General features: G+C 42.3%; 1 protein-coding gene across 4 annotated transcripts in view; it reads left to right on the top strand.

Moving 5' to 3' along the window:
• shroom4 (shroom family member 4) overlaps window positions 1-24,471 on the top strand; it is a 108,542-nt gene that overhangs the window by 67,232 nt on the left and 16,839 nt on the right. Inside the window, exons 1-3 of one of the 4 annotated variants that reach the window (XM_074623111.1) lie at window positions 2,086-2,581; window positions 8,074-8,277; window positions 17,228-20,075. In XM_074623111.1, the coding sequence (XP_074479212.1) occupies window positions 8,225-8,277; window positions 17,228-20,075 (2,901 nt within the window). In that variant the 5' untranslated portion in view covers window positions 2,086-2,581; window positions 8,074-8,224. Of the gene's footprint in view, window positions 1-2,085; window positions 2,582-8,073; window positions 8,278-17,227; window positions 20,076-24,471 lie in introns of those variants that run through there. The other 3 variants (XM_074623108.1, XM_074623112.1, XM_074623110.1) reach the window with 3 other exon arrangements.

Below are 24,471 nucleotides of genomic sequence, written 5' to 3'. Positions count from 1 at the left end.
TAATCGATTAGTTGTCGAGTATTAAATTAATCGCCAACTATTTTGATAATTGATTAATCGGTTTGAGTAATTTTTTGAGAAAAATAAGTCTAAATTCCCTGCTTCCAGCTTCTTAAATGTGAATATTTTCTGGTTTCTTTCCTCCACTATGACAGTAAACTGAATATCTTTGAGTTGTGGACAAAACCAGTTATTTGAGGACGTCATCTTGAGCTTTGGGAAACACTGATTAACATTTTTCACCATTTTCTGACATTTTATAGACCAAATAACTGATCCATTAATCAAGAAAATCGACAGATTAATCAACAATGAACATAATCGTTAGTTGCAGCCCTAATTATATGTACAAAAAACGGTTGTATTTGTAGTTTAATTACTTTCCTGTGGCTGCGTCCGCACTACATACCCAATATGTGTACTTTCATTCAACATTAGGGATGTTCATAATTAACCGTTTAACCGTTAACCGACATTAAGCATTTTAACCGATTAACACTATCGGTTAAAACGGTTAAAAGAAATGTTAATAATTATCTCAAAAGCTGAGCGGCTCAGAGGAGCGGCTCGTCTCTTTAAGGAGAAAAGCTGTTCCACCTTAACAGCCCGTGGTAGCATTTATTCACTGACAATAAATTGTACACACTGCTACACCTACGCTCACAGCTAGAGCGCCACCAACAACCTCACACTCACCACCAACACACACACACAGACACTCGTTAAAGTTACGTCGCGCTGACAGACTGTATGTGTGTGGCGACAGCGGCCAGCAAGAAGCATCCGGCAATGCTAGAGCTGCTAACGTAGCACAAATACACACACTGTTTATCAGGCAATCGCTATAGTTGGTCCGGGCAGACAGAGTATCGTTACGCCGGGCAGACACACAGCAGACGCGAGGCACAAATCTTGGCTGTTAATGGTTAATTATCGTTTTTTAGCACTAACGGTTCCCTCATCTTGAAGTCAAGCTGGTCGCTCTCTAAAAAACAAAAATATATATATATATGTATATATATATACACATATATATATACATGTATATACATATATATACATGTGTATATATGTATATATATATATGTATATATATATACATATATACACATGTATGTATATATATGTATATACATATATATATATATACATGTGTATATATGTGTATATATATACACATGTATATATATATATACATGTATGTATATATATGTATATACATATATATATATACATATATATATATATATATATATATACATATATGTATATATATGTGTATATATATGTGTATATATATATACATACATTGTTTATTTATATTATAAGGAACACAATTATTTATGAAAATAAAAATCTTCATTTTCATCTTAAAACCATGATGTGTGTAGCGGTTTACGGGTTAGTGTAAAGCTTCATACACCGAGCCGACATCAAAGAACTAGCGGCGGCGAAGGCCACCCGTTGAGTCGCCTCATGTCGCCTTTGTCTTGGCAAAAAAAGTTGCACCCGAACACACCGCACAACGGCTCCAAATCTGAATTTCACCTAGGGCTCCAAAAGGGCTAGAGCCGGCCCTGGCTAACCTCCTGGTTGGCCTACAAAAATCCGTTATCCCTGCACCACTCTATAGCAAAAAACACAGTACTTCTCAGTAGCATGGAGGTGTAATGGTCATAGTTCATTGATAATATCCCTGTAACAGAAGTGCTTGCTAAAAGAAATCCAGCGATAAGGAGAGTAATAAAAGTCACCTCTCCTGTTCATCCATCACCTCCTCATTGTTTCTGTCTGTAATTATTCTCTTGCAGACCTCCCATCATCTCTTACATTCCCCTCCTTTCACCACATTTTGTTTCTCTCGTCTCTCGGCCAAACTGAGAAAGCCCCCATGTCTGTCCAACAGTCTCGGCTTTCTTTGCTCTTTCCATCTCTTTTTTATGCTCTGCAAACACACACAAGGAGGAAGTACCTCTGCATTTCCCCCCCCCCGTCAAACAATAACAGTGAGGAACTCTGGGTATTATTTTAGCAGCCGTCCACCACTTTATCTGCTCTCCACAATACTTCCTCTCTCACTGAGTCACACATCCTGCCGTAGAGGGGGCGAGAGAGGCAGGGAGAGAATGAGATGGAGAGAGAGAGAGAGAGAGAGGGGTGGGAGAGAGAGAAATGCAGAGTGCAGGAGGGAGAAATAGCCATGTTTTGTCTTCCAGCGAGAGGAGCGAGGGAGAGAGGAAGAGGAGGGAGAGGGGATGTGAGCATCGTCGGTTGGTCTTTCCCTCTTGGTCAGAACCTGCCAGCTACTTTACTTCTTCAGATGGACATCAGCTCTCGGACACTTTCTACTGAGTCTCAGATGTCACAGACACAACCTGCTTCTCTCACCAGAACTCAACCGGCTTGAGGACCAAAGGTTTTTTACGAGGTGGCGATTCTTCTCGGAAAACATTTAGAGGAGGATTTAGAGAAGTTGCTGTCGTAGACGCTCAACTCTTTGAACTTGAACTCCGGGTATCAGGGATGCTGGGACCTGAACTGGGACAGGTTTGACATCGGATGCTTCAACTTGCAGAGTCTGGTAGGTGTTTACATCAGTTTAGGATTAATATCTTAATTTTTCTGGAGCTTTATTTTCTTACAAATACGGGAAAATCTGAAGTTCGCCAAGCTTTTATCTTCAGGGAGGGGTTGTTGAGCATATGATGCCTTTTTTCACCCTGATACACAATCTTTTCCTCTTCCAATCTTTTAATCAACCCTGTCTTGTTGTGAGTCCGTCCTCTCCTCTGGAAGTCACATATCACAACCGTTTCTGTCCTTATCTGTGACCGACTGTGCAGAGTCCAAATCTATTTGTCTGGCCGCCCGTCTGGCATTCGTTCTGTACTGTATCGAGGCAGTGTGTGTGACTCAGATTATGCGCGTTGACCTTTGCGGTATCAGTCAGCTGTTGCAGTTTCTGACCATTAAGTGGGACATTCCAGCAGATCCTTTCATAGAGGCTCATTCAGAGCTGCACGACGGAGAATTCATAATTTCTCGGCCTTTGACTGCCGTCTGTTTTTGCCTCTTCTGTTCTCTTATTTCATGCGTTCACCACCACCACATATCTTTTTTGTGTATTTACTTTATTTCTCAGAGATTAACAGAAAACCCCCTGAGAATTCAGTTATAAATAGAAGCTTGCCATGTCTTGCAAACCTGATTGGATTTCCTGGTCGGTTTGCGGTCGCAGCAACACCACAACAGTGCATTATCTCCACGTACAGGACACGCTGTTACCTCTCGTACGCCAGCGGATTCTTAGAAAAACGTGATTCATGTGATTCCTATTTGCGTGTTGTTCCTGGCCGCGACAGGTAGCCAACTGGGTTACAGTGTCAGAAACAGGAAAGGGGGGGGGGGGGGGGGGGTTCTTTGGATTATGTTATTAACAACTTGTACAGATGATAGTGTCGTTGGTACTTTGGTGTGTTTCCTGAGTCCTATAAATGAAAGAGATACAGACTTTATGGAGCCTCCATAGCTCCAATCCAGCCCTGACAAAGGAACCTTTTTTAACACTTTACTCCCTGAGAAAGATTTGAAGTAGCACATTTTATGACGCAAGTCTTCAACTTTTGGTTGAACCCAAGCGGCCCAATGGAGGTGCAGTCTCTGTTACATCTTGGCCACTCTGACTTCTTCTAATGATTTTGAGACAGTTTATGGAGATCGCCAACAAAAGCACCAGATCAGAGGCAAACTGGCACTCAGTCCAATGAGCAACTGTTTGTGAATTTTCAAAGATGCGATCCGAGAGATACGATGCGTCGCAAACGCCCAAGAGATATCTAGCAGGTTGAATATCTGGACTTGCAAGTCCAAATCCTGTAGTGGGAAAATTGTTTTCACCGGCAATGACAGCATCGACGACCTAAAGCCATCAGGGGCGAGGGAAATATCGGGGAGGATTCATAATTCATTTATTTACCTCCAGCTCTCTCTGCAGAACAGACAATCCTTGCTGCCCTTGTCTCCCCAACCTCTTATTCTGTCTTCCCTGGCTTGGATCGCCAGCTTCTTGCGGACATCCATTTTTAGAGGAAAGAACTTTTGCGTCTTTTCCTGTATCACTTCTCGCGTGTGTTTTAACGTAGTTTGGTAACAAGACTGACTTGTCGGGGATTCCTCGTGGTGACCATGTTTCACTGCTGTCTGGAGACGAAGACGCCAACTGCAGAAACAGCTGATTGTTCATGTAAATTAATGTTCGCTACGTCAGAACTTATTCGGCAAAGGCGTTTCCATATCTGCATCAACTATTTTTCGACAAAGGCAAAAACCACCTCAAGAAAGCGTAAAAACTTTTTTATCAAATTTTGCTGTTTCCATTAGAGCTGGGCAGTATATACATATATCGATATCGCGATATGAGTCTAGATATCGTCTTAGATTTTGGATATCGTAACATAGCAATATGGCATAAGTGTTGTCTTTTCCTGGTTTTAAAGGCTGCACTACAGTAAAGTGATGTAACTTACCAGACTGTTCTAACTGTTCTATTATTTGTCTCTACCTACTTAGTCATTATATCCACATTACTGCGGATTATTAATCAAAACTTATTTTGTAAATATTTTGTGAAAGCACAATTAATCAACCCTACAGTACCGGCTCAATATTGAAGTATTTGGTAAAAAATATTGTGACATTTGATTTTCTCCGTATCGCCCAGCCCTGCAGTAGTTTCCGTACAGCTTTTCTAATGCCATACTTTAAAAATGTGCATACAAAATATGTGAATGGAGACATGGCTATTGAAGCATTGTTGAAACAAAAAGTGAATGTTTTTTTTAGATATCTAAGAAGATCTCACTTGGATGTCTTTTGTCTGCAAAACACCAAATGATGCGTACTGGGTTAAGCCCCCCTCTCAAGCACGGCTCTGAGCATTTTGGAAAAACAGCGATTGGTTTTGTGGTTTTGGAAGAACTACCCCGTCTCCCCTGCATGGCTACACAACAGTACAGTAGCTTTCTATATCACATTCTGAAGTGGCACATTTGTCTTTATCGTACATTCTACGTCTAACTTTGTTTGTTTTTATTTTCACGGTCATCAATCTCCGAAAGCTAAACTCTGAGAAAAGAGGAGGTGGTGGATTCGATAATGATATTTAGTCTGGTCGAGTTTGGACAGTTCCCACACATGTTCATGCACACACACACACAGACACAGGCCTATACGCACATAAAGAAACACTCACAGCCTCTACATAAACTTTCTCAGGGGATAATTTAAGGACATTGTCAGCGGACTTGAACAATCAGTGGGCTCCGATAGAAATCCATCTGAAGGAGCGAGAAGCAGGAAACAAGAGTGTTTATTTTGGAAATGGTTCCCCAGCTACGGCTTTATCATAAACAATAATACTCTGAAATGGTCCTTTCCTTTCCCTCGTGGTGACAGGATCCACATTCCTCTCCCAAAATGTTCCTCCGAAATACCCCGAATAGTCTCATTTTACATTTTTGTACTTTTAGTTTGACAATCTTAACCAAAACACTTTTAGGGGGGACTCTGTCGGTGGGACTCAAACCTCTTTACCAAACTCTGCCAGAGTTTTCAAGTCCATGTCAACAGAGACAAGTCTGTGTCAAGTCAATTGAGACTATTCCAACTTAGGTTCGAGTCTTTTCAAGTGTATTGACACAAGTTAAACTCAAGTTAAACTCAAGTTAGTGTCTTGTCAATTCTTATGTCAATCAAGACGAGTCCAAATGAGGTTTGAGACTAGTCAAGTGTCAAATTAAAGTCCAAGATAAGTTAATATCTTAGTTAATCTCATGTAAATTGAGACAAGTCAAAGACTGGTTCAATATTGGTCAAGTGTCAAATCAAATGAGACAAGTCTAACTCAAGTTCAAATCTTGTTAAATATCAACTTAATCGAGACAAGTCCAAGTCAAGTCTCAAGCTAACCAAGCCAAGTACAAATGAGGTTAGAGTCTTGTTAAGTATCATGTCAATCAAGAGAAGTTGAAGTCTAGTGCGACATGTCTCAGGTCAGTTGAGACAAGACCAACTCAAGTCCCAGTCGAGAACGAGTCTTGTCAAGTCTCGAGTTTATTGAGACAAGTCAAAGTCATGTTAGAGCCATGTCATGTCTCATGTCAATCAAGACAAGTACAAGTCTGGTGCGAGACAAGTCATGTGTTAAATCAAACGGGATAAGTCCAATACAAGTCTCAGAACAGTCAAGACAAGTTCAAGTCAAGTCTTAAGCTAGGTTAAACAACTATAAAAAAAGTCCATGTCAAGTCTCAAGTCAGTCAAAACAAGTTCAGGTCAGGTACACGGCTTGTTAGGTTTCAAGTCAATCGAGACAAGACCAAATCTAGTTTGAGTCTTGATAAAACTCAATTGAATCAGGTCCAAGACACTCTGAGTATTGTCAAGTCAACAGCTTTGGTAGTTTCCTGCTCTGTACGTTATTTCTATCCAGCAGCCCCCCCCCCCCCCCCCCCCCCCCCAACTGTTATTAATCTGAAAGATAAACACGTGATGGTTCATTTAAACTCTGAGAATGGCACATTTATACCTGACTGAGCGTGTTTCTAGCTCTCATTTCTTTTTGTTTATCTTTCTGTCACACACACACACACACACACACACACACACACACACACACACACACACACACTGTCTGCAGGGGGTTGTATTGAATCTGGCTCACATATGGGATCGGAAGTCTGTATAAGGGAATTAGTGAATATCTTGGGATACGCTGGAATGTCTGGCTTCAGATCAGACCGGGGAACTTACTGAACATGTTAGATGAGTTTTTAATGGCAGCCCAATAGAAGGCCAAACAACTCTGGAGGAAGCTGTTTCCACAGAATTTGAGTTGGCAAGGTACCACTGCCGTGTAGGTCTAAGTTTTATGTGAGCCCTGATCTTGAGAGACACTTACAACTGTGGCTGCATATAAGGATGTCATCTTAGCCATCTTGCCTGGATAAATCATTGTATTGAGACAGAAAACTACATGTTGCTTTGAGTTGTGGTTAAAGGGATCCTGTAGTCGAACGAGAGGAGGTTACAAAATGGAAAAAGTGACATACTGTATAAAAAGGAAATGACATTAGCCATCAGGGGAAAAGGATGACAACCTTCATTTATCCGTGTTTCACATTCATATAGCCAGTGGCGGACTCAGGCTGTCTGAGGGTCAGGGGCAAAAAAAATAAATGGGGCACCAGCTGCATGCACTTCATCATGTTTTATCTACCATAGGGGCACCCTAGAGGGCACATCATCATGTTGTATCTACCATAGGGGCATCCAAGAGGGCACTTCATCCTGTTGTATCTACCATAGGGGCATCCTAGAGGGCACTTCATCATCTTTTATCTACCATAGGGGCACCCTAGAGGGCACTTCATCATGTTTTATCTACCATAGGGGCACCCTAGATGGCACTTTCTCATGTTGTATCTACCATAGGGGCACCCTAGAGGGCACTTTCTCATGTTGTATCTACCATAGGGGCACCCTAGATGGCACTTTCTCATGTTGTATCTACCATAGGGGCACCCTAGAGGGCACTTTCTCATGTTGTATCTACCATAGGGGCATCCTAGAGGGCACTTCATCATGTTGTATCTACCATAGGGGCATCCTAGAGGGCACTTTATCATGTTTTATCTACCATAAGGGCACCCTACAGGGCACTTCATCATGTTTTATCTACCATAAGGACATCCAAGAGGGCACTTCATCATGTTGTATCTACCATAGGGGCACCCTAGAGGGCACTTCATTATGTTTTATCTACCATAAGGGCATTCAAGAGGGCACTTCATCATGTTTTATCTACCATAGGGGCATCCTAGAGGACACTTCATCATAAACACAAATATACACAAACTCTACATGCCAGAATTGCATTTATTCTTCAGATTAATTAAGGGTATTGTTGCCTGTGTGATGCATTATACTGAAGGATGTAAAGGGGACTTCAGTACGCCGTGATGTCTTGTTGCTGTCGTCGGTCCTCACCTGAGTCTCTCCGTCTCGTCTCTGCAGGCGCAGCGTCCCTCTCATCAGGCCTCACTCCTGGCACCTGGCAAAGCTATCGGAGCCGCCCCTCCCTCCCCCTCCTCCGTCTCCTCCTCCTCCGTCTTGCCTCCCCCCTGCCGACTCCCCTCCTCTCCCTCCTCCTCCCCCTCTGTCTGCCATGCAGCTCCATCCCGGCCCCTACACACTACCCTGGCATACAACTGACAACAGGTGAGAAGTGGACTATCTATCTATCTATCTATCTATCTATCAAAAAGTATTACATCTTTTTACACTACTAGTTTCTTGCGATATCGATCTTTCGGAGGTTGTAGCGGGCTCAGATACCAAGCTAGAGTGAAGATACTGGTATCATATAAAACTAGGAAACCTGATGAATCCATCGGTACCAACCATGTCATACTAGCTGGTCATGAAGGAGGTTAAATAACGTTCCAAACTTGCGCTAAATGTTGGCGAGGAAAAACTGTCATGTCCATCTTCAAAGGGGTCCCTTGACCTCTGACCTCCAGATATGTGAATGTAAATGGGTTCTATGGGTACCCACGAGTCTCCCCTTTACAGACATGCCCACTTTATGATAATCACATGCAGTTTGGGGCAAGTCATAGTCAAGTCAGCACACTGACACACTGACAGCTGTTGTTGCCTGTTGGGCTGCAGTTTGCCATGTTATGATTTGAGCATATTGTTTTATGCTAAATGCAGTACCTGTCAGGGTTTCTGGACAATATCTGTCATTGATTTGTGTTGTTTATTGATTTACAATAATAAATATATACATACATTCGTATAAAGCAGCATATTTGTCCACTCCCATGTTGATAAGAGGATTAAATACTTGACAAATCTCCCTTTAAAGGTCACCTATTATGCAAAATGCACTTTTCCATGTCTTTTAAACATCAATATCTGTCCCCAGTGTGTCTACAGGCCACCATAGTATCATAAAAGACCATCCTCTCTCTTTTTCTCCTCCTCCGTTTGTCCGGAAATGGGTGCAGAAAAAAAAATCGCTTTTTTCCTTGTATTCTGACGTCATTAGGGAATGCAAGTCACGTGAGGGTTTCCTGGTCGAACCAGAGAGAACCTTCAGTAGCTGACCCCAGCCCACAGCGCGTCACTGTCTCTCCTCCTCAACCTAACTTGAGCAAAGTAGCTCCTACAGTTAGTCTGCAAGAACCAGCAGAACAGGCTTCATGTACTCCCATCATCTAAATATAACATGTTCTTTCACAAAGGCTTTATGTAATTACACTGTTTAAACAGATGATATTTATATATTATATATATTTGATGTCATGCATGTAGAAGAGTACAGGTAGTAAATAGTGACTTGTAAGCAACACAACACATTTCTGTTTCACAGTCAAACTTTATTTGAGTAGACAGATGACAATATTAATTATTCACAGCATTTGTAATCATCCCACCTGCAGTTATGTTAACATGGTACAGGAGAAAGTCTTCAGCTCTGGTAAACTATGGTAAGCTAAGCTCCGGTGGTCTGTAGTCATGGTAACACAGAGACAGCTACTACTGTAAATAATATACCATTACTCTGATCTTCCATACATTTATCTTTTAGCAGAAATAATGAACTGACTACTGTTTCACATCTTCTATTTTCCACCCTGATGGTCGCTGTGTTTACACACCGTGTCATAGCGGTAGCATGTAGCTAACCCGTTAGCATGTAGCTACATGCTAACGGGTTAGCTACATGCTACCGGGTTAGCTTTGTATCTCCATGTAAACAGAGCCATCTGCTCTCAGCTGTCTGCTCTCCTCTGGGATGATTCTGTCGGTCATTTCTCACAGATGGATCTGTAAAGACAGACGTAAAACAGAGTGTATGTTTACGGTTTACAGAGTTGATGCATGAGGTAAACACTGAGCTAACTAACAGAGATATAAACAGCATTATTTACCTGAGAGAAACCGTCAGGAAAACCTGGAATCTGGACCGCAGATGTTCATCATGTGTCGCCGATTTCTGATCAGATTCCTCCGGTAACGTGCGCTGGGTGAAGTTTCTGGTTTATAAACTTTAAAGTGGTTTATAAACTTTATTCTAGCTGCTATCTCTCCACTCGTCTCTCTCTCTCTCTCTCTCTCTCTCTCTCTCTCTCTCTCTCTCTCTCTCTCTCTCTCTCTCTCTCGAGAGAGAGAGAGAGAGAGAGAGAGAGAGAGAGAGAGAGAGAGAGAGAGAGAGAGAGAGAGAGAGAGAGAGAGAGAGAGAGCTTCTCCGGGAGGGAGGGGGAGGGTGACGCTGTTGTTGAGGACGTTTGATTGACAGAAAACGCTGACCAATCAGAGCAGAGTGGGAGGAGACAGAGGCTACAGACACAGAAATCAGCACTTTTGGAAATGGGCTGAAACAGAGGTTATAGAGACATGCTGGAATGCATGATCTGATTGTTTTTTTGAAAAAAAAACTTCAGAGACATGGTTGTATGTTTCACGTTTAGTTAGGTTAGTTGCGAAATCTTTCGGTGTGATTTGACGAAGAAGATATTAATTTTTGTTTCAAATATATATATATTTTGGCAGCTTCTGTTTTATTTCATTAGTCATGTAGCAGTGTCAGCTAATAACCATTGTGTAGGGCTTTCCAACTCAAATAAGGGAGTCTGGAGATCCATGAAAGCCTTAAAATGTGTTAAACCATCACATCCAATAGTAAACAGTGTATTCTCCTGTTGGTATTGACTCTTGTTTTGAGTTGTTTGGTGGATTGGATGATTGAACTCTCTATCAGTAACAAGGAACAAACAAGACATATTGGCAATTTTACACTTTAGTCATTTAATACAATATGTCAGGAGCCTCAGTAGCGAGTGGAAGATCCATACGCAGCCACAACAGCCTGGCACCTCCTCCTCATGCTGGTCACCAACCTGGTCACATGTTGCTGTGGGATGGCGTTCCATTCCTCAACCAGGATTCGTTGCAAGGTCAGCCAGCGTGGTTGTGTTGGTCATTCTAACACGTACAGCACGCCCAAGCTGTTGAATTGGGTTGAGGTCTGCACTCTTGGCAGGCCGTTCCATTCTCTCTACTCCCACATTGTGGAGGTAGTCTGTGATAACCCTGGCTCTGTGGGGGTGAGCGTTGTCATCTTGGAGGATGAAGTTAGGTCCCAGATTGTGGAGATATGGGATCGACACTGGCGGCAGAATCTCATCCCGATATCTCCCTGCATTGAGATGGCCTTCAATGATGACAAGCCTTGTTTTGCCAGTGAGGGAGATGCCGCCCCACACCATGACACTTCCCCACCAAAAGCTGTTACTCCATCGGTGCAACAATCAGCATAGCGTTCTCCATGTCGTCTCCATACTTTGACCCTGCCATCACACTTTGGCAGACAGAACCTGGACTCGTCACTGAACATGACATTCCCCCACATGTTCAGGTTCCATTGTCTGTGTTGTCGACACCAGCGCCAACGGGCCTGACGGTGAAGGGCAGTCATTGCAGGCTTCCTAGTAGCCTTATGAGAATACACTGTTTACCATTGGCAGAGCATTTTGGCAAATTGTTCTTGTGCGCTACCCACATAATCAGCTGTGCTGCTCATCCCACAAATGCATGATCCTTACAAGTTGGACATCATTGTGAAGGTAAATAAACAGGCTTTCCAACCATGTAAAATACAATGCCAATTAGCATTGATACAACAGAGAAATAATTTCCGAACTTATTTTTCCCAGTTTTATAAGTACATCCTTATGGTCAGTGTATTAACGTCACATACAGTAACAGACACTACTTAAACACATTTTTTTTTAGGTGGATAAAAAAAGTTTTTTCTGCTGCTCCCGTCCACAGCTGCTTCACCTCGCAGTCAGACAGCTCTTTCCGACGGGGAACTGAAGCTGTTATATATATCGCTCTCTCCAAAGCCACCAGACTCCATTCACTAAAACAAGTGAACATACATACAACCCACTTAAAAAAATCTGAACTAACTTTTTCAGTTGTTTTCAAACTTTCCAAAGCACAGCTAACTTTGACTCCACTAGTGCTAGCGTTCACATTATTCATAACCTTACTGATTAGCTTACTGTGCTAACCTACGTCACTGCTTTAGCTAACGGCTGAGTGGGTGTTTCATTTGAGAAATAGGGAAAAGAGCAGAGATGGACCCTCCCTTTAAAGTTGGCTAACATTAGCCACCATAAGCTACTGGTCATACCAGACCTTATGAGGCTATAGCAACATTTATGTATTGCTTATGTATTCAACTTTTCATTTGTAAGGCTCCACTACAACTATTTATTTATCATCGATTACTTTGATAATTATTCAAGAATGTGGGAAAATAGTGAAAAACGCCCACCACAATTTCCTACAGCCCAAAGGGATGTCTTCAAATTGCTTATTAGACCAACTAACAGTCCAAAAAAAAGACTTGAGTTATTAATCAATTATTGAAATAGTTAAACCACAAAGTTCAATCACTGTGAAACAGTTGGGACAAAAGACTGACTTGTCCAGGCGTGTCATTACAGTAGTCTTTGTATTAGCGTATGATCTCACTAAGCTAAACTGATATCCTTTAAAGGGAAACAGGAAGTTACCTCAGTCTGTATGTTGACTCACAATAAAAATAGTCAGTTTCATGGTACGGTACGTCACTGTTGTACTGTTCTCCTTCTGATAACAATCACTGATAGAATGTCCCTCTATTAGATTGAATAGTCCCATGTGGATTAGATAGCAGTGTGTGTGTGTGTGTGTGTGGGTCTCTTATTTCCACAGTTTGTCCTGCACACACACACACACACACACACACACACACACACACACACACACACACACACACACACACACCATCTGATGAGGAGGCAGCTCCCGGCATAACTCTGGACAATGGCATGTGACTCCCAGAACATGTGGACAAAGAGAGGAAGACATTCAATAAACTGTGTTTGTATGAAGCAGAGGGACATTTTGTTCAGTCTGCATCTTTGTGTGTGTGTGTGTGTGTGTGTGTGTGTGTGTGTGTGTGTGTGTGTGTTTATGGAAGTACTAAAACAAAATATGAGTGTTTGAGGATAAAATCCATGAAAGGTTTCTAGCTATTAGCTGATACAGTATGTGTAAGTCTGTATTAATTGTCTGAACACACACACGCCCCAGTACAGTATTTGTGCTGGTTTATCTGTGTCAGCCCCTCACACTCACATGTTCCACATCGCCGTCTGATTGGACAGGAGTGACTGTCATTTCCTGTCCAGCTCCCGTCTCATTTCCTCTCTTCCTCTCTCCGTCGCCCAGGTCAAATCTATCCAGCCGCCTCTTCTTTCTCATTCATTGCTCACTTCCTTCAAAAGACCATTTTCTCATGCAGATAATGAAACTTTTTTCCCCACTAGTCTGAATGTATTCTTCCTTTGTTATAAACTGCTGCCGATTGTACCCTGTCACCTTTAAGTACACAGTAGGCTACACATGGATGCTTCATTATCTGGCAGCAGGTTCTTTGTGTGTTTAACAAAGTGTGAGCACAATGTAAACTAAAAGAATTTAGTTCTAAAACCAGATGTTTTCAAAGGGCTCCTCTCCAAGATTAGCTAATAGGCTAATGCAGGACCGGCCTTAAGTGATTTACTTTATAGGTTCAATTTCTCAAACAAATTTGCAATTAATCACATTACCAAAACCAACTGCCATGTGGTGGACTTGGGATTTTTGGTCGCCCGCTTTACCCGGTTTGACAGTGAACGTCCATTCAATATTAATGTCCGTCGTGTTACATTAAAGGTGCATGATGGTCCAGTTTAAGGGCTGATAGATTCACTGCATGTAAATGTATTTATTATTATTTCATTTGTTTTTAATTTATTTTAATTTCTTATAATTTAATTATTTTTTTATTCAGTGTTTTATTATTATTATCATTGTTATTATTATTATACATTTTTTTTCTCCCTTGTTTTTTAATACTTTGTTATTCAATTTGCAGTTACTATCTGTTATTATTTGTACATATAATTTTATTTGTAATGGTTTAGGATGTTGTAGCCCTTTTTCTTAAGGAAACAATAAAAAGCATTATTAAAAATAACTTGATTAGACTTGATGTTCAGGCAGATGGATTCCACAGATTAATTGATCCTCATGTTGTGCAGAAATTCATTAAGACCAATGGCTGACAAATAAATTGCATTCTTTTCTTAAACACAGAAGAATCACTTGCAAAACAGGTTCGTTATAAATCGTACGTGGTTTGTAATAAATAGGCTTCAACACACAAAACCACTTGTATGCTCCTAAAATAACTTTCATGGGTTTTATTTACCTAAATGTTGAGTGCATAAAAAGACAAATGACCCATATATGATTCTGCAGACCACCAAAATATTTGACTACATGAGCACATAATCATAATTTTACAAGATTAAGTTGTGGTAAAATGCCTTATAAGAGGAACAAAAGCCATCGGTTTCCAGATCTTTGCATGGAATGTAAACCATAAATACCACAGAAGCAGTCCAAGGATTGTCTGCCGTTTTTTTTTTTTCTCATACTGGTTTGAGATCAAAGCCTGGCTTTTAGAAATTTCTCTCCTCTATAACCTCTCCTCGGTCTCCACGGCAACTTTCCCTGTTGTGTGAATAAGTAAGCTAAGAAATACAAAGGGTTAGTGACCACTCTCTCTTTTTTATAGGAAAAAGAAATACCACAATAAAAATGAAAATGATATTTTTGTTGCTGCCTTTAGGGATTGGATTTCAAACCAAGCACAAAAACATTGGTGCCCTTTCCTTCTGGAGCTCTCGATACCCCCATTCCCCTGAGTTTTCCTTATGCTGAAAAGACTCCCTGTCCCTTTGTCTTATGTGGTGTTCTCCAAGAAGTTCGGATTGTTGAGAAATCCATTTTTTTCTATCTTCTTTTTGTACGATTTCTTTGACATTTCTTTGACTATTAATACAGTTAGAAGTAGGAGGGAACAGAAAGAGGATGGTGATGTGCAACAGAAGTCACAGGTCAGATTCAAACCAGGGACATTAGCCGTGTTTCCATTAACTTTTTTTTATTCACATTTTGAAGTATCGCTTTAGAAAATATGTACGGAAATGGCAAAATTCGGAAAAAAAACGTCCTCAATTGGGCAAAAACGTTTTTAGGCTCGCTTGAGGTGATTTTTGTCTTTTATCAATAAGGATTTGATGCACTTAATGAGTTATGGAAACGCCTTTGCAGAATAAATTCTGACATAGTGAACATTTATCTCACATGACTGATCGGCTGTTTCCGTTGTCGGCATCTTCCCAGATATATATCTATATTGTCTTTGTCTCTGGACAGCATGAAACGGACCCAATACCAGCTGACGTGAAAGAACAATTAAAACTTGCCCAATTGAAACAAATTCCTCGTGACCTCTCTCTATGTTTCTCTCGTAGATGGTTGGATGGCCAAGGCGACTTGTTTTGTTTCTGGTTCTCAACCTCAACTTCTTCTTCTTCTACTGTTTAATGGTGGATTACAGCCATGCTTAGCCTATAGAGCCAACTTCTGACCAAACTACACTGAAGCCGAGTTTATTTGCTCCAAACCAGTTGATGGAAACGCGCCTAATTCACATTTCTTTTTTTTGCGACATTTCAAAGCTTAAAATTTGCACGACTATTGTGGTTGCATGGTGTGCAGTTGTGGAAGAGGTATCCCTCTTATGCTTCCCTTGAGGTTTGAAGGGAATCTGAATCAAGCGTCTAAAGCTGGGAACACACCAACCCGACATCAGAGAACTAGCGGCTTCGAAGGTCGTGTCGCCTCACATCGCTTCTGTTTTGGCCAACAAGTTGCACCCAAACATATCTCAAAGACTACAACCGACGGCCAGTTAGCACCGACGTTCTGCACCTGCAGGTAGTCATCATTCAAAAAGGGAAACCTGAAGACCAAGGACTGTGGATATACAAGCCGTTGTTATAATACGTACATGAAACAAAGCGCCATTTGCCGACCATTTTCCCACCACTCTCACTCACCACACCGCTTCATTCCAGATGGATATGTTGTTATACAAATATTTGTGTGTTGAAATGATCAGATGAGATGAAGATGGACAATGAGAAGAGCCTTCTGTGTTTGTCCTCTTGACTTTACTCGTTGGCTTGATTTGCTCACTTCCGTTTATATTCTCGTGCGCTGATTCGTTTAAGCTGAACAGCCAATCAGAGGGATTTCTCTCACCGACGGGCGCCACCACTGATTTAACAGGTTGAATCAGCTGAAAAACCTCCTACACAAGCAGACTAGAGCCGACGGTGCGGAACACACCGAAAAAACTAGGCCGACGCTCACCAACGACCACCAAACTGTCCGATGGCTGACTGTCGGCTTGGTGTAAGGATGGTCTAAGGTTTAAGGATAACAGGTGTCATATGTTGTCAGATTATAAAGCCCTTGTGATTTTGGGATGTGAAAACGAAATATGGGTTAGTACTGACTAAAGCATGAGCGGGCTCTTCTGTAAACATCCTGTCATGTAATCAAAAGCTTAACTGACCTACAATCCAGTAAAATGAAACTAATTTGTTTTCATTTTGCGATGGCATTCAAGTCTAAATAAGTAGGTTTCAGAAAAAGGGTTATCATTTTGGATTGAATCCACATTTGATGTAAGGAGATGGGACAGAATCCACAAAAGGAAGTAAAGGAATGACAGAGGAAGAGAGGAATCAAGGGGATGACTTGGAGATTTTTGACTCCGGGGCAGTGGGAATTGATGAGGAGGAAATCCCTCTCCGCCTTAAGAGGCTTCCTCCGAGGGTCTTTGAAAACACATGGGGCTGCCGTGGATCTTCGGCTCAGGACTGATAGAAAACAGATTCCCCAGCTGTGCAGTTCTAAAGTTTTATTCCTGAATGATATACTGTATTTGTCTCAGGGGGGAAGCTGAAATAAAGATGACTTATTGTATGTGGTTTCTAAAAGTTTTTTTTTTCTACACTGTTGCGAGAATAGTTCAGATTTTTCAATTAATAGACTGTATAATGTCAGAGAACAATGACGAATGGGCACATTGCAAGTTCCCAGAGACCAAGGTGACGCATGTTTGCTTGTTTTGTCTGAAGATAATCCATGTCTGTTTTTTGAAACGCTTAAGTTGATCTTCCTTGTCTCCATGTCTCTGCAGTGACTTGTCCTTGCAGTGGGGTCTGTCCAGACCTTACTCCTCCACTGACCGAAGCAGTTCCCTGGGCTCCATGGAGAGCTTGGACACACCGACACCCACCACGCAACCGTACTCCGACTCCCATAATTCCCCCGTCGACCCCACCCTCTTCAACAACAAGAGAGATTCTGCCTACAGCTCATTCTCCGCCAGCTCAAACACGTCCGATTACGCAACAGTGCCACTGAGGCCTGGTGACGCCTGCTCCATGGATAACCTCCTCCAGAGCCTGGGACCGGCTTGTCGAGGCTACCCTGGTGGTGACACCTCAACCCTGGGCAGTTCATCTGGCGAGGCTCCAGATGAGGTGCAGCTTATTGTACTCAAGTCCAGGTCCCTGACAAGGCCAAGACCAAGGCCTGTTGAGGTGAAAGAGAGGCCTTCCTCCTGCTGTTATGAGGAGGAGCGTAGAGGAGGAGACTTTGAGATCATAAGAAATGTAGAAAGAGGAGCTGAGAGGAAGATGAACCCTCCTCAGCCTCCAACCAGGAAGGACAGTTTTAGGGCAACCCGGAGTCGCCCTAATGCCGCCAATAAACGTTGTGTCTCTGCGCCAGTTGATATTTCCAGTGTTTCTTTTTACCATGACGAAAAGTCCTCTCTGAATGTTGAATCAGGAATTCATAACGGCTTTGGTGCACCAGAAGAAGGTGACAAAACTGGGAATTTCAAAGAGGATACCTTAGACTCGCACTATACCCAAAGACAGACTGAAGACATAAGACATATCAGATGTGATGCTAATGCTAATAAACAATCAGAGACCACCTCAGATCACCTATCTGACCCAGTGACAACCTCCCTAGTCCCCATCACCTCCTCTCGTCCTGGCTCCTTACCAGCAGAATCCTTCATAGAGGTTCAAGAGGAGTCTCGTATCATGCACTCCCAGTCCAAGCACTCCTCTACGGGGCTGCACCGGCACAGCGCCCCCGATAAGCTCCTCGCTACACAACTCCAGTTATTGCAGTTTAACAGTGACGGCTCTTCATTGGAGCCTCACAATCCGTCAAACACTTCTGATCCCTCCTTGTCCCCTTGTACCAATCAGTGGTCCCATTCATCAGTCCAGCCCACGAGGGAAGACCAAGAAGCTCCTCACAACCACCTCCACGCGGCATCAAACAAATGGGGAGGCAGCCGTTGCTCCACCCCAGGATCTGTGTTCCTGGAAGGGGATGATGACGATGGAGATTCAAGTGAAAGGCGGGAAGGGATGGGTGTAAATGGAGGGTCCGTTCTGCCAATTGAGCATCACCATCCTTGGGGCCGCTCTGTGAGCGTACCAGGGGACCCCACTGGATCGTCAACCCAGGGAAGGTTGAGCTCTGACCAGATACTAGAGAGAGATTTTGAGCCTCTTAGTGCTGCTGCAAGCATGGATACGTTACTGGAGGAGCAGAAATCAGTGGATAGAGGTAAAAGTGAGGATGGTGTAGCAAGAGAGACGGACATGAAGAAGTCAAATGCGTCCAGGAACCATCGTCGGAACCGCCGTCGTAGCGAGCGATTTGCTACCAACCTCCGCAATGAGATCCAGAGGAAAAAGGCTCAGCTTCAGAGGAGCCATGGCCCAGGAGGGTTGCTCTGTAGTGGGGAAACTGTCCAGGAGGAAGAAGGTCCGGACCTCAATGAGGAGGGGGCAAATCCAGAACTGCCTGCCCAGGAGAGGAGTGCCAAAGTTACATTTGCTTCACCTGTTAGTCCCCAAGATGCCACACCTGTCGAGAAAGCAAACACCTCAAGTGAATCAAATCATGATGCCTTACAGTCAACAAGCTACACTCAAAACAATAACCTATCCAGGTCTGACCAGATTCTGGCCCCAGGAATGCCCAGTTTTGGTGTCGGCGTCCGAGTCGTTGAGGAACCAGCTCCTGCTGGCAAAGCCCGGCGCTGGCGTTGGACCCCCGAGCATAAACTCCAACCAGAACCAGACCGGCGGTGTGGAGCCTTGGGTGAGAAGGTGTTGGGACTCACAGGGTCACAGCATGGGGTTTGTGCCTTCACCTCATCATCCACTTCCTCAAAGAGTCACTCCTCTTCCTCTTCTCGGATGGAGGAGTCGGATATCCTTCCGTTTGCAGATAGAATGAAGTTCTTTGAGGAGACGAGCAAGGGTATGTCCACGCCAAACGTCTCAAATCTGTCGAGTCGCAGGCAGAAGAAACCCCTCCATCATCTGGAGCTCCAGGGAGGGGAGCTCGGTCAGCACCCAACCCAAAGGAGATACTCCTACCAGGGGGGGCTTCAGCAAGAAAGTGCCCTGCTTCCAAACACTGTGGAAGCCAGGAGGATGTCTGTGAGTACCAGCATGGAGAGGCAGAAAGAGAAGGAGAGGGAACAAGCGAGAGAGAGGGAGGAGAGGCTGAGAGAAAGGGAGAGACAGGAGAGGGAATTAGAAATGGAGAGAGCGAGGCTGAGGGAGATTCAGCGGGAGAGGGAACGAGAGGAGAGGGTGAGGCAGTGGGAGAGGGAAAGAGATAGGGAGCTTGAGTTGGAGAGAGAAAAAGAGATGGAGAGAGCCAGAGAGAAGGAACGTCTCAAAAAAGAAAGAGAAAAAGAGCTTGAGAGAGAAAGAGAGAGGGAAAGGGAAGAGGATGCTCAGCTCACCTCACATCAGGAATTTTATGGCATCAAAGAAAGAAATCAAGACTTCCAACACAACTTCCAGACGTTCTCCAAAAGCCAAACCCAGAATCAAGTCCCACGATCGGCTTTTTATCCCGTCAACACCCCTTCCCAGCACCTGGAGAACCAACAACCTCTACACCAGGGATACACAGCAAGGAGCCACACGCCTACAGAGGTAAGAGTGCCGCTCTCACTCCAATATGCATCAAAACACACACACACACAAGCCCATTCTGTTTTTACCATTGATGAAAGACACACTGGCTTTATATGGGTCATGAGGGAGTCGAGGGTTGCCAGGTTAGCTCTCAGGAGAGAGTCTGCTGTCCTGGGATCTGGATTATAAACTTGAATGTGTCAGGTTTATAGACAAAAAGAGACAGAGAGTGAAATGTGGGCTGACAGAGTGGATGATAGTGATCTGGAGTGAGTTGAAGTATCGGTCAGTTGCCATTTGGGCTTGAAATACGTTCACTGAGAGGAGGGCTAAGAATGAAGAACATGCTTTAGGTGTATCTACTCAGAGAAATGTATGTGTTGTTAGCTTGCTGGATAGACTAAATCAGATGGAATCAGAATTGGGGGGGCTGCGTCCAACAATTTTTATACTTTCCAAAGTTTATGGGACATTGTGGTTCTGGTCCGCACCTTGACCTCGGCGGTTTGGGTAAAATAGCTTCATTTTTAAACTGTTAAAGGGACAGTTTGGGTGTTTCTCAGTGGGGTTGTATGAGGTACCTCTCCATAGACAGTGTATTACTACAGTAGATGACGGTCAGCACGCCCCCAGTTTAGGGAAACAGACAGGAGTACCAGCACAGGAGCAATGCGATGTACTGCTGTAGACGGGGACAGCAGCAGAACAGATTTTAGACACCTAAAAAAATCTATATCAGTTAAAGTGTATGTTATATTTAGACTATTTTAACCGCTTTAGTTCGCCGTCAGACAGCGCTTTCCGACGGTGAACTGAAGTCGTTGTATCCATCTATGCTCTCGCCAAATGCCCCAGACTCCATTGAAAAAAACAGTAACCTAACCGATCGAGGCAGCGGTAAACCAGCAACTCCCGTGTTCTGCGTAATAAAATTACTGTTTTTTGCAATGGAGTCTGGTTGCTGCAGCGAGAGCAGTAGAGCATAGATAACGGCTTCAGTTCCCCGTCAGAAACATAGACTGTATAGCTGTCTGACGGCGAGGTAAACCAGTAGAAATATTCAAAATATAGCGCACACTTAAACTGATATTGATGTTTTTAGGTGGGCCTTTCGTTTAGGTGTCCAAAATCTGTTTCCCCCCCCCCCCCCCGTCCACAACAGTACATCTCTTTGCTCCCGTGCTGGTACTCCTGTCTGTTTCTCTAAACTGGGGGTGTGCTGACCGTCATCTACTGTAGGTAATACACTGACTATGGAGAAGTACTTCATACAACCCCACTGAGAAACACCCAAACTATCCCTTTAAACATTGGCCTAGATGGCCTGCAACCATTAGCATTATTATCATCACTACTGGTAAATTCATTTCTATACTAAAGCAACATTTACAAGACCTGAAAACATGATTTTTCCAAGGCATCAGTACTGTGGAGATTTGAACACATTAGCGGTTCTAATTGCATCCATTAACAAGTATGTTTACAAGCCAAACTGATTTCCAGCAGCGGGCTTGCTAAGCTGAATAACACCCTGGGTCCCAGCATGCAGCACTGAAACCAAGTAACGCCTCTCAGAGTCAAAGATAAACTCTGCAGCTCGCTGAAATCAGACTGTGGGTTTGGACTGAAGCTGAAATGACCACTGGAGACTGAAAACTATCTTTAAACCCAGCACCAGAAAGGGGATCGAGTGGCCACGCTTGGATGTTGGAGCTATAAGTGGCCACTCGGTCCAAGTCCTCCGTGGTTGAACGGCTGGTTTGAAGTCAAATCCCGCATGTGGTCAGAGCCTGAAATTCTCATTGAAAGTTCAGATAGCTCGTGGAACTGAGGGAGATTGGGCAACAGCGGCGGACCCTTGTGTCAGCGATAATAGCAGCGTTGGGTTACATCCTTTACCACAAATTGATTCGGGTCTGTTGGCGGGGGGTGCAGCCACTTCTAACACTTCTGTGAACTTCAAACTATTAGTAACCTTAGCATTTGACTCTGATATGTTCTGTTGTTTCTGTGTGGTGTTTGCCATGCTGAGGCCTCCATGTGAGAGGTTGTTGGTTTGATGCCACGGCGGCGATGATAACCCCATGCGTTGAAGTGTTGTTTCATATCTGCCGCTGATGAGGTCCAGTATCTTGGCGTACATACAGTATATTTATAAAATGCCAAATTTCTCTATTAAATGCCAACGCACACTCACCCAGTTCCCTTTTTAGATTAAATAAGGAATTCAGGGTCATTCGTTAAGTTGTTTGCTTTCATGCTCCAGTATGTGTGTGTCTGTTCTGTTGGACTGAAGAAGGAAACAGAATGTTCAAATATAGAAATGTAACTGGCAGCTATTATTATTATTATTATTATAATTTTTTGTGATCAAATTTTATTGATTTTAAAGATATGCATTGGAAATTAACCAAAAAATTAAATAATGTAAAACACAATATTAATTAAAATAGATAATAATAATAATAATAATAATAATAATTAAAAACAGATATAAAATAATAACTTAAAAAATGTAAAGAAAATAAATAACACAATAGATCTCCATATAATACACTGGGGAATGTCTTATATGATACAAAAAAATTGCCTAACTTCTTTGATTTTACTTATCAAAATAGTTGGCAATTATTTAATAGTTGACAACTAATCCACTCATCAATTAATCGATTAGTTGTTGCATCTTGCTCTCAAACAAAAGGCAGAAACAGGAGCAGTATTATTACTCCTGTATTTAGCATATTGATATTCTTCTACTTTACCAGGTGTTTCTGTTGAATGTCCCTCTAAAGCAGGGGTCAGCAACCTGCGTCTCTTTAGCCTCTCTTCTGTGGCTCCCTGTGGATTTTTAAAAATGGAAATGAATAACTGTTTTTTTGTTTAAATTTAAATTTTGATTCATCATTGATGTAGGTCTATGGTCCGACGGTATGACAGAGTATTAGGGCCACATTGAGGAAAAAAAATCTGAGACTTCAAGAATAAAGTCATGATATTACGAGAATAATGTCGTAATATTATGAGAATAAAGTCATAGGTTTACGAGAAAAAAAGTCATAATTTTATAAAGTAGTAATTTTATGTGTTATTTTAATTTTTTCTCGTAAATTTATGACTTTTTCTCGTAATATTACGACTTTTTTTTCTCGTAATATTACGACTTTTTTTTCTTGTTAAGGTATAACTTTATTCTCGTAATATTACGACTTTTTTCTCATTAAGTTATGACTTTATTCTCGTAATATTACGACTTTTTTCTCATTAAGTTATGGCTTCATTCTCGTAAAAAAATGACTATTCTGGAAACCTCGGATTTCTTTTCCCTCAATGTGGCCCTAATACTCCGTAGTACATTGTCTCTTTGGCCCTCACTGCATTTGACTTATATCCTATATACTTAAACTATAAACTGTGTTACCTTCATCACAATGATCAAATGTTTTGCAGCTCCAGACAGATTTCTTTTTGCCTAATATGGCTCTTTTGATAATAAAGGTTGCTGAGCCCTGACCTAAAGGGACAGACTCCTAATAGTCACTGCCCTCTGCCAAAACATAGTCAGACATTTGCCTGTAGATGTTTCAATTCACCAATGGAGGCCAAAAGAAGCTATAAACTACTTAATGTCCCTTTAAAGCCCAGGAGACAATGAATGTAAATGCAGAGGGGCCGTCCAGGTACTTGTGGTGTGAAGTTCATTATCACAAACTTATCAGTTGTTACCATTTTATGGAGTTTATGCTCTGTTGACAGCAAGTGACGGCCAAATATGTTAAATTCACTTCGCACCATTCCAACAAAAATACCATCTGAATGTTGAGATTTGCATCGCAGACGGTCAGAAAATACCTCTGCACAGGAATCTGTGTGTGTGTGGTGTGTGTGTGTGTGTGTTACCCCACCGGTGTGTTTGTGCAGCTCTCTACTGGCTGCTGAATCTCTGACCAGTAAAGAGAGTGCAGTGAGTTCAGCATTCCACCGGTGGGGTAATAAACCAGCTGGGATGCTTTGTGCAGACGTATCCTGTGTTGGAGCCATGATGAGCATCTTAGATCAACAAGAGACGCTTTTATCAGTCTTTCTCTGTCCCTCACTTAAAGTCTTCCTGTTTATATATAATATCGAGGTGAAACTGGTTCCAGTGGGAACTTTTAGTAAATAGATTTTGTTTTAAAATGTAACTTCATTATTATTGTTTTATAAGAAGAAGAATAGTCGTAACTCTTAACTACAGCACATTTCAACTTGTTAAAAAGTTACAAAATTGTGCATGAAAGATCATTCTTGACTTTAAAAATACTAGTGTGACTAAATAATCTTAATTCAACGACAACTGAGCAAACTATCTGCCGATGAAGACCTTGAGATACGGTTGAAAGCTCCAGGGGAAAAAAAGCAATTAACTGACCTTCTA

Source organism: Sebastes fasciatus, chromosome 22 (assembly GCF_043250625.1).
Source record: "Sebastes fasciatus isolate fSebFas1 chromosome 22, fSebFas1.pri, whole genome shotgun sequence".
Classification (NCBI taxonomy): domain Eukaryota; kingdom Metazoa; phylum Chordata; class Actinopteri; order Perciformes; family Sebastidae; genus Sebastes; species Sebastes fasciatus.
The sequence above is the reverse complement of the archived record's forward strand: the minus strand, read 5'-3'. Positions and strand labels throughout refer to the sequence as shown.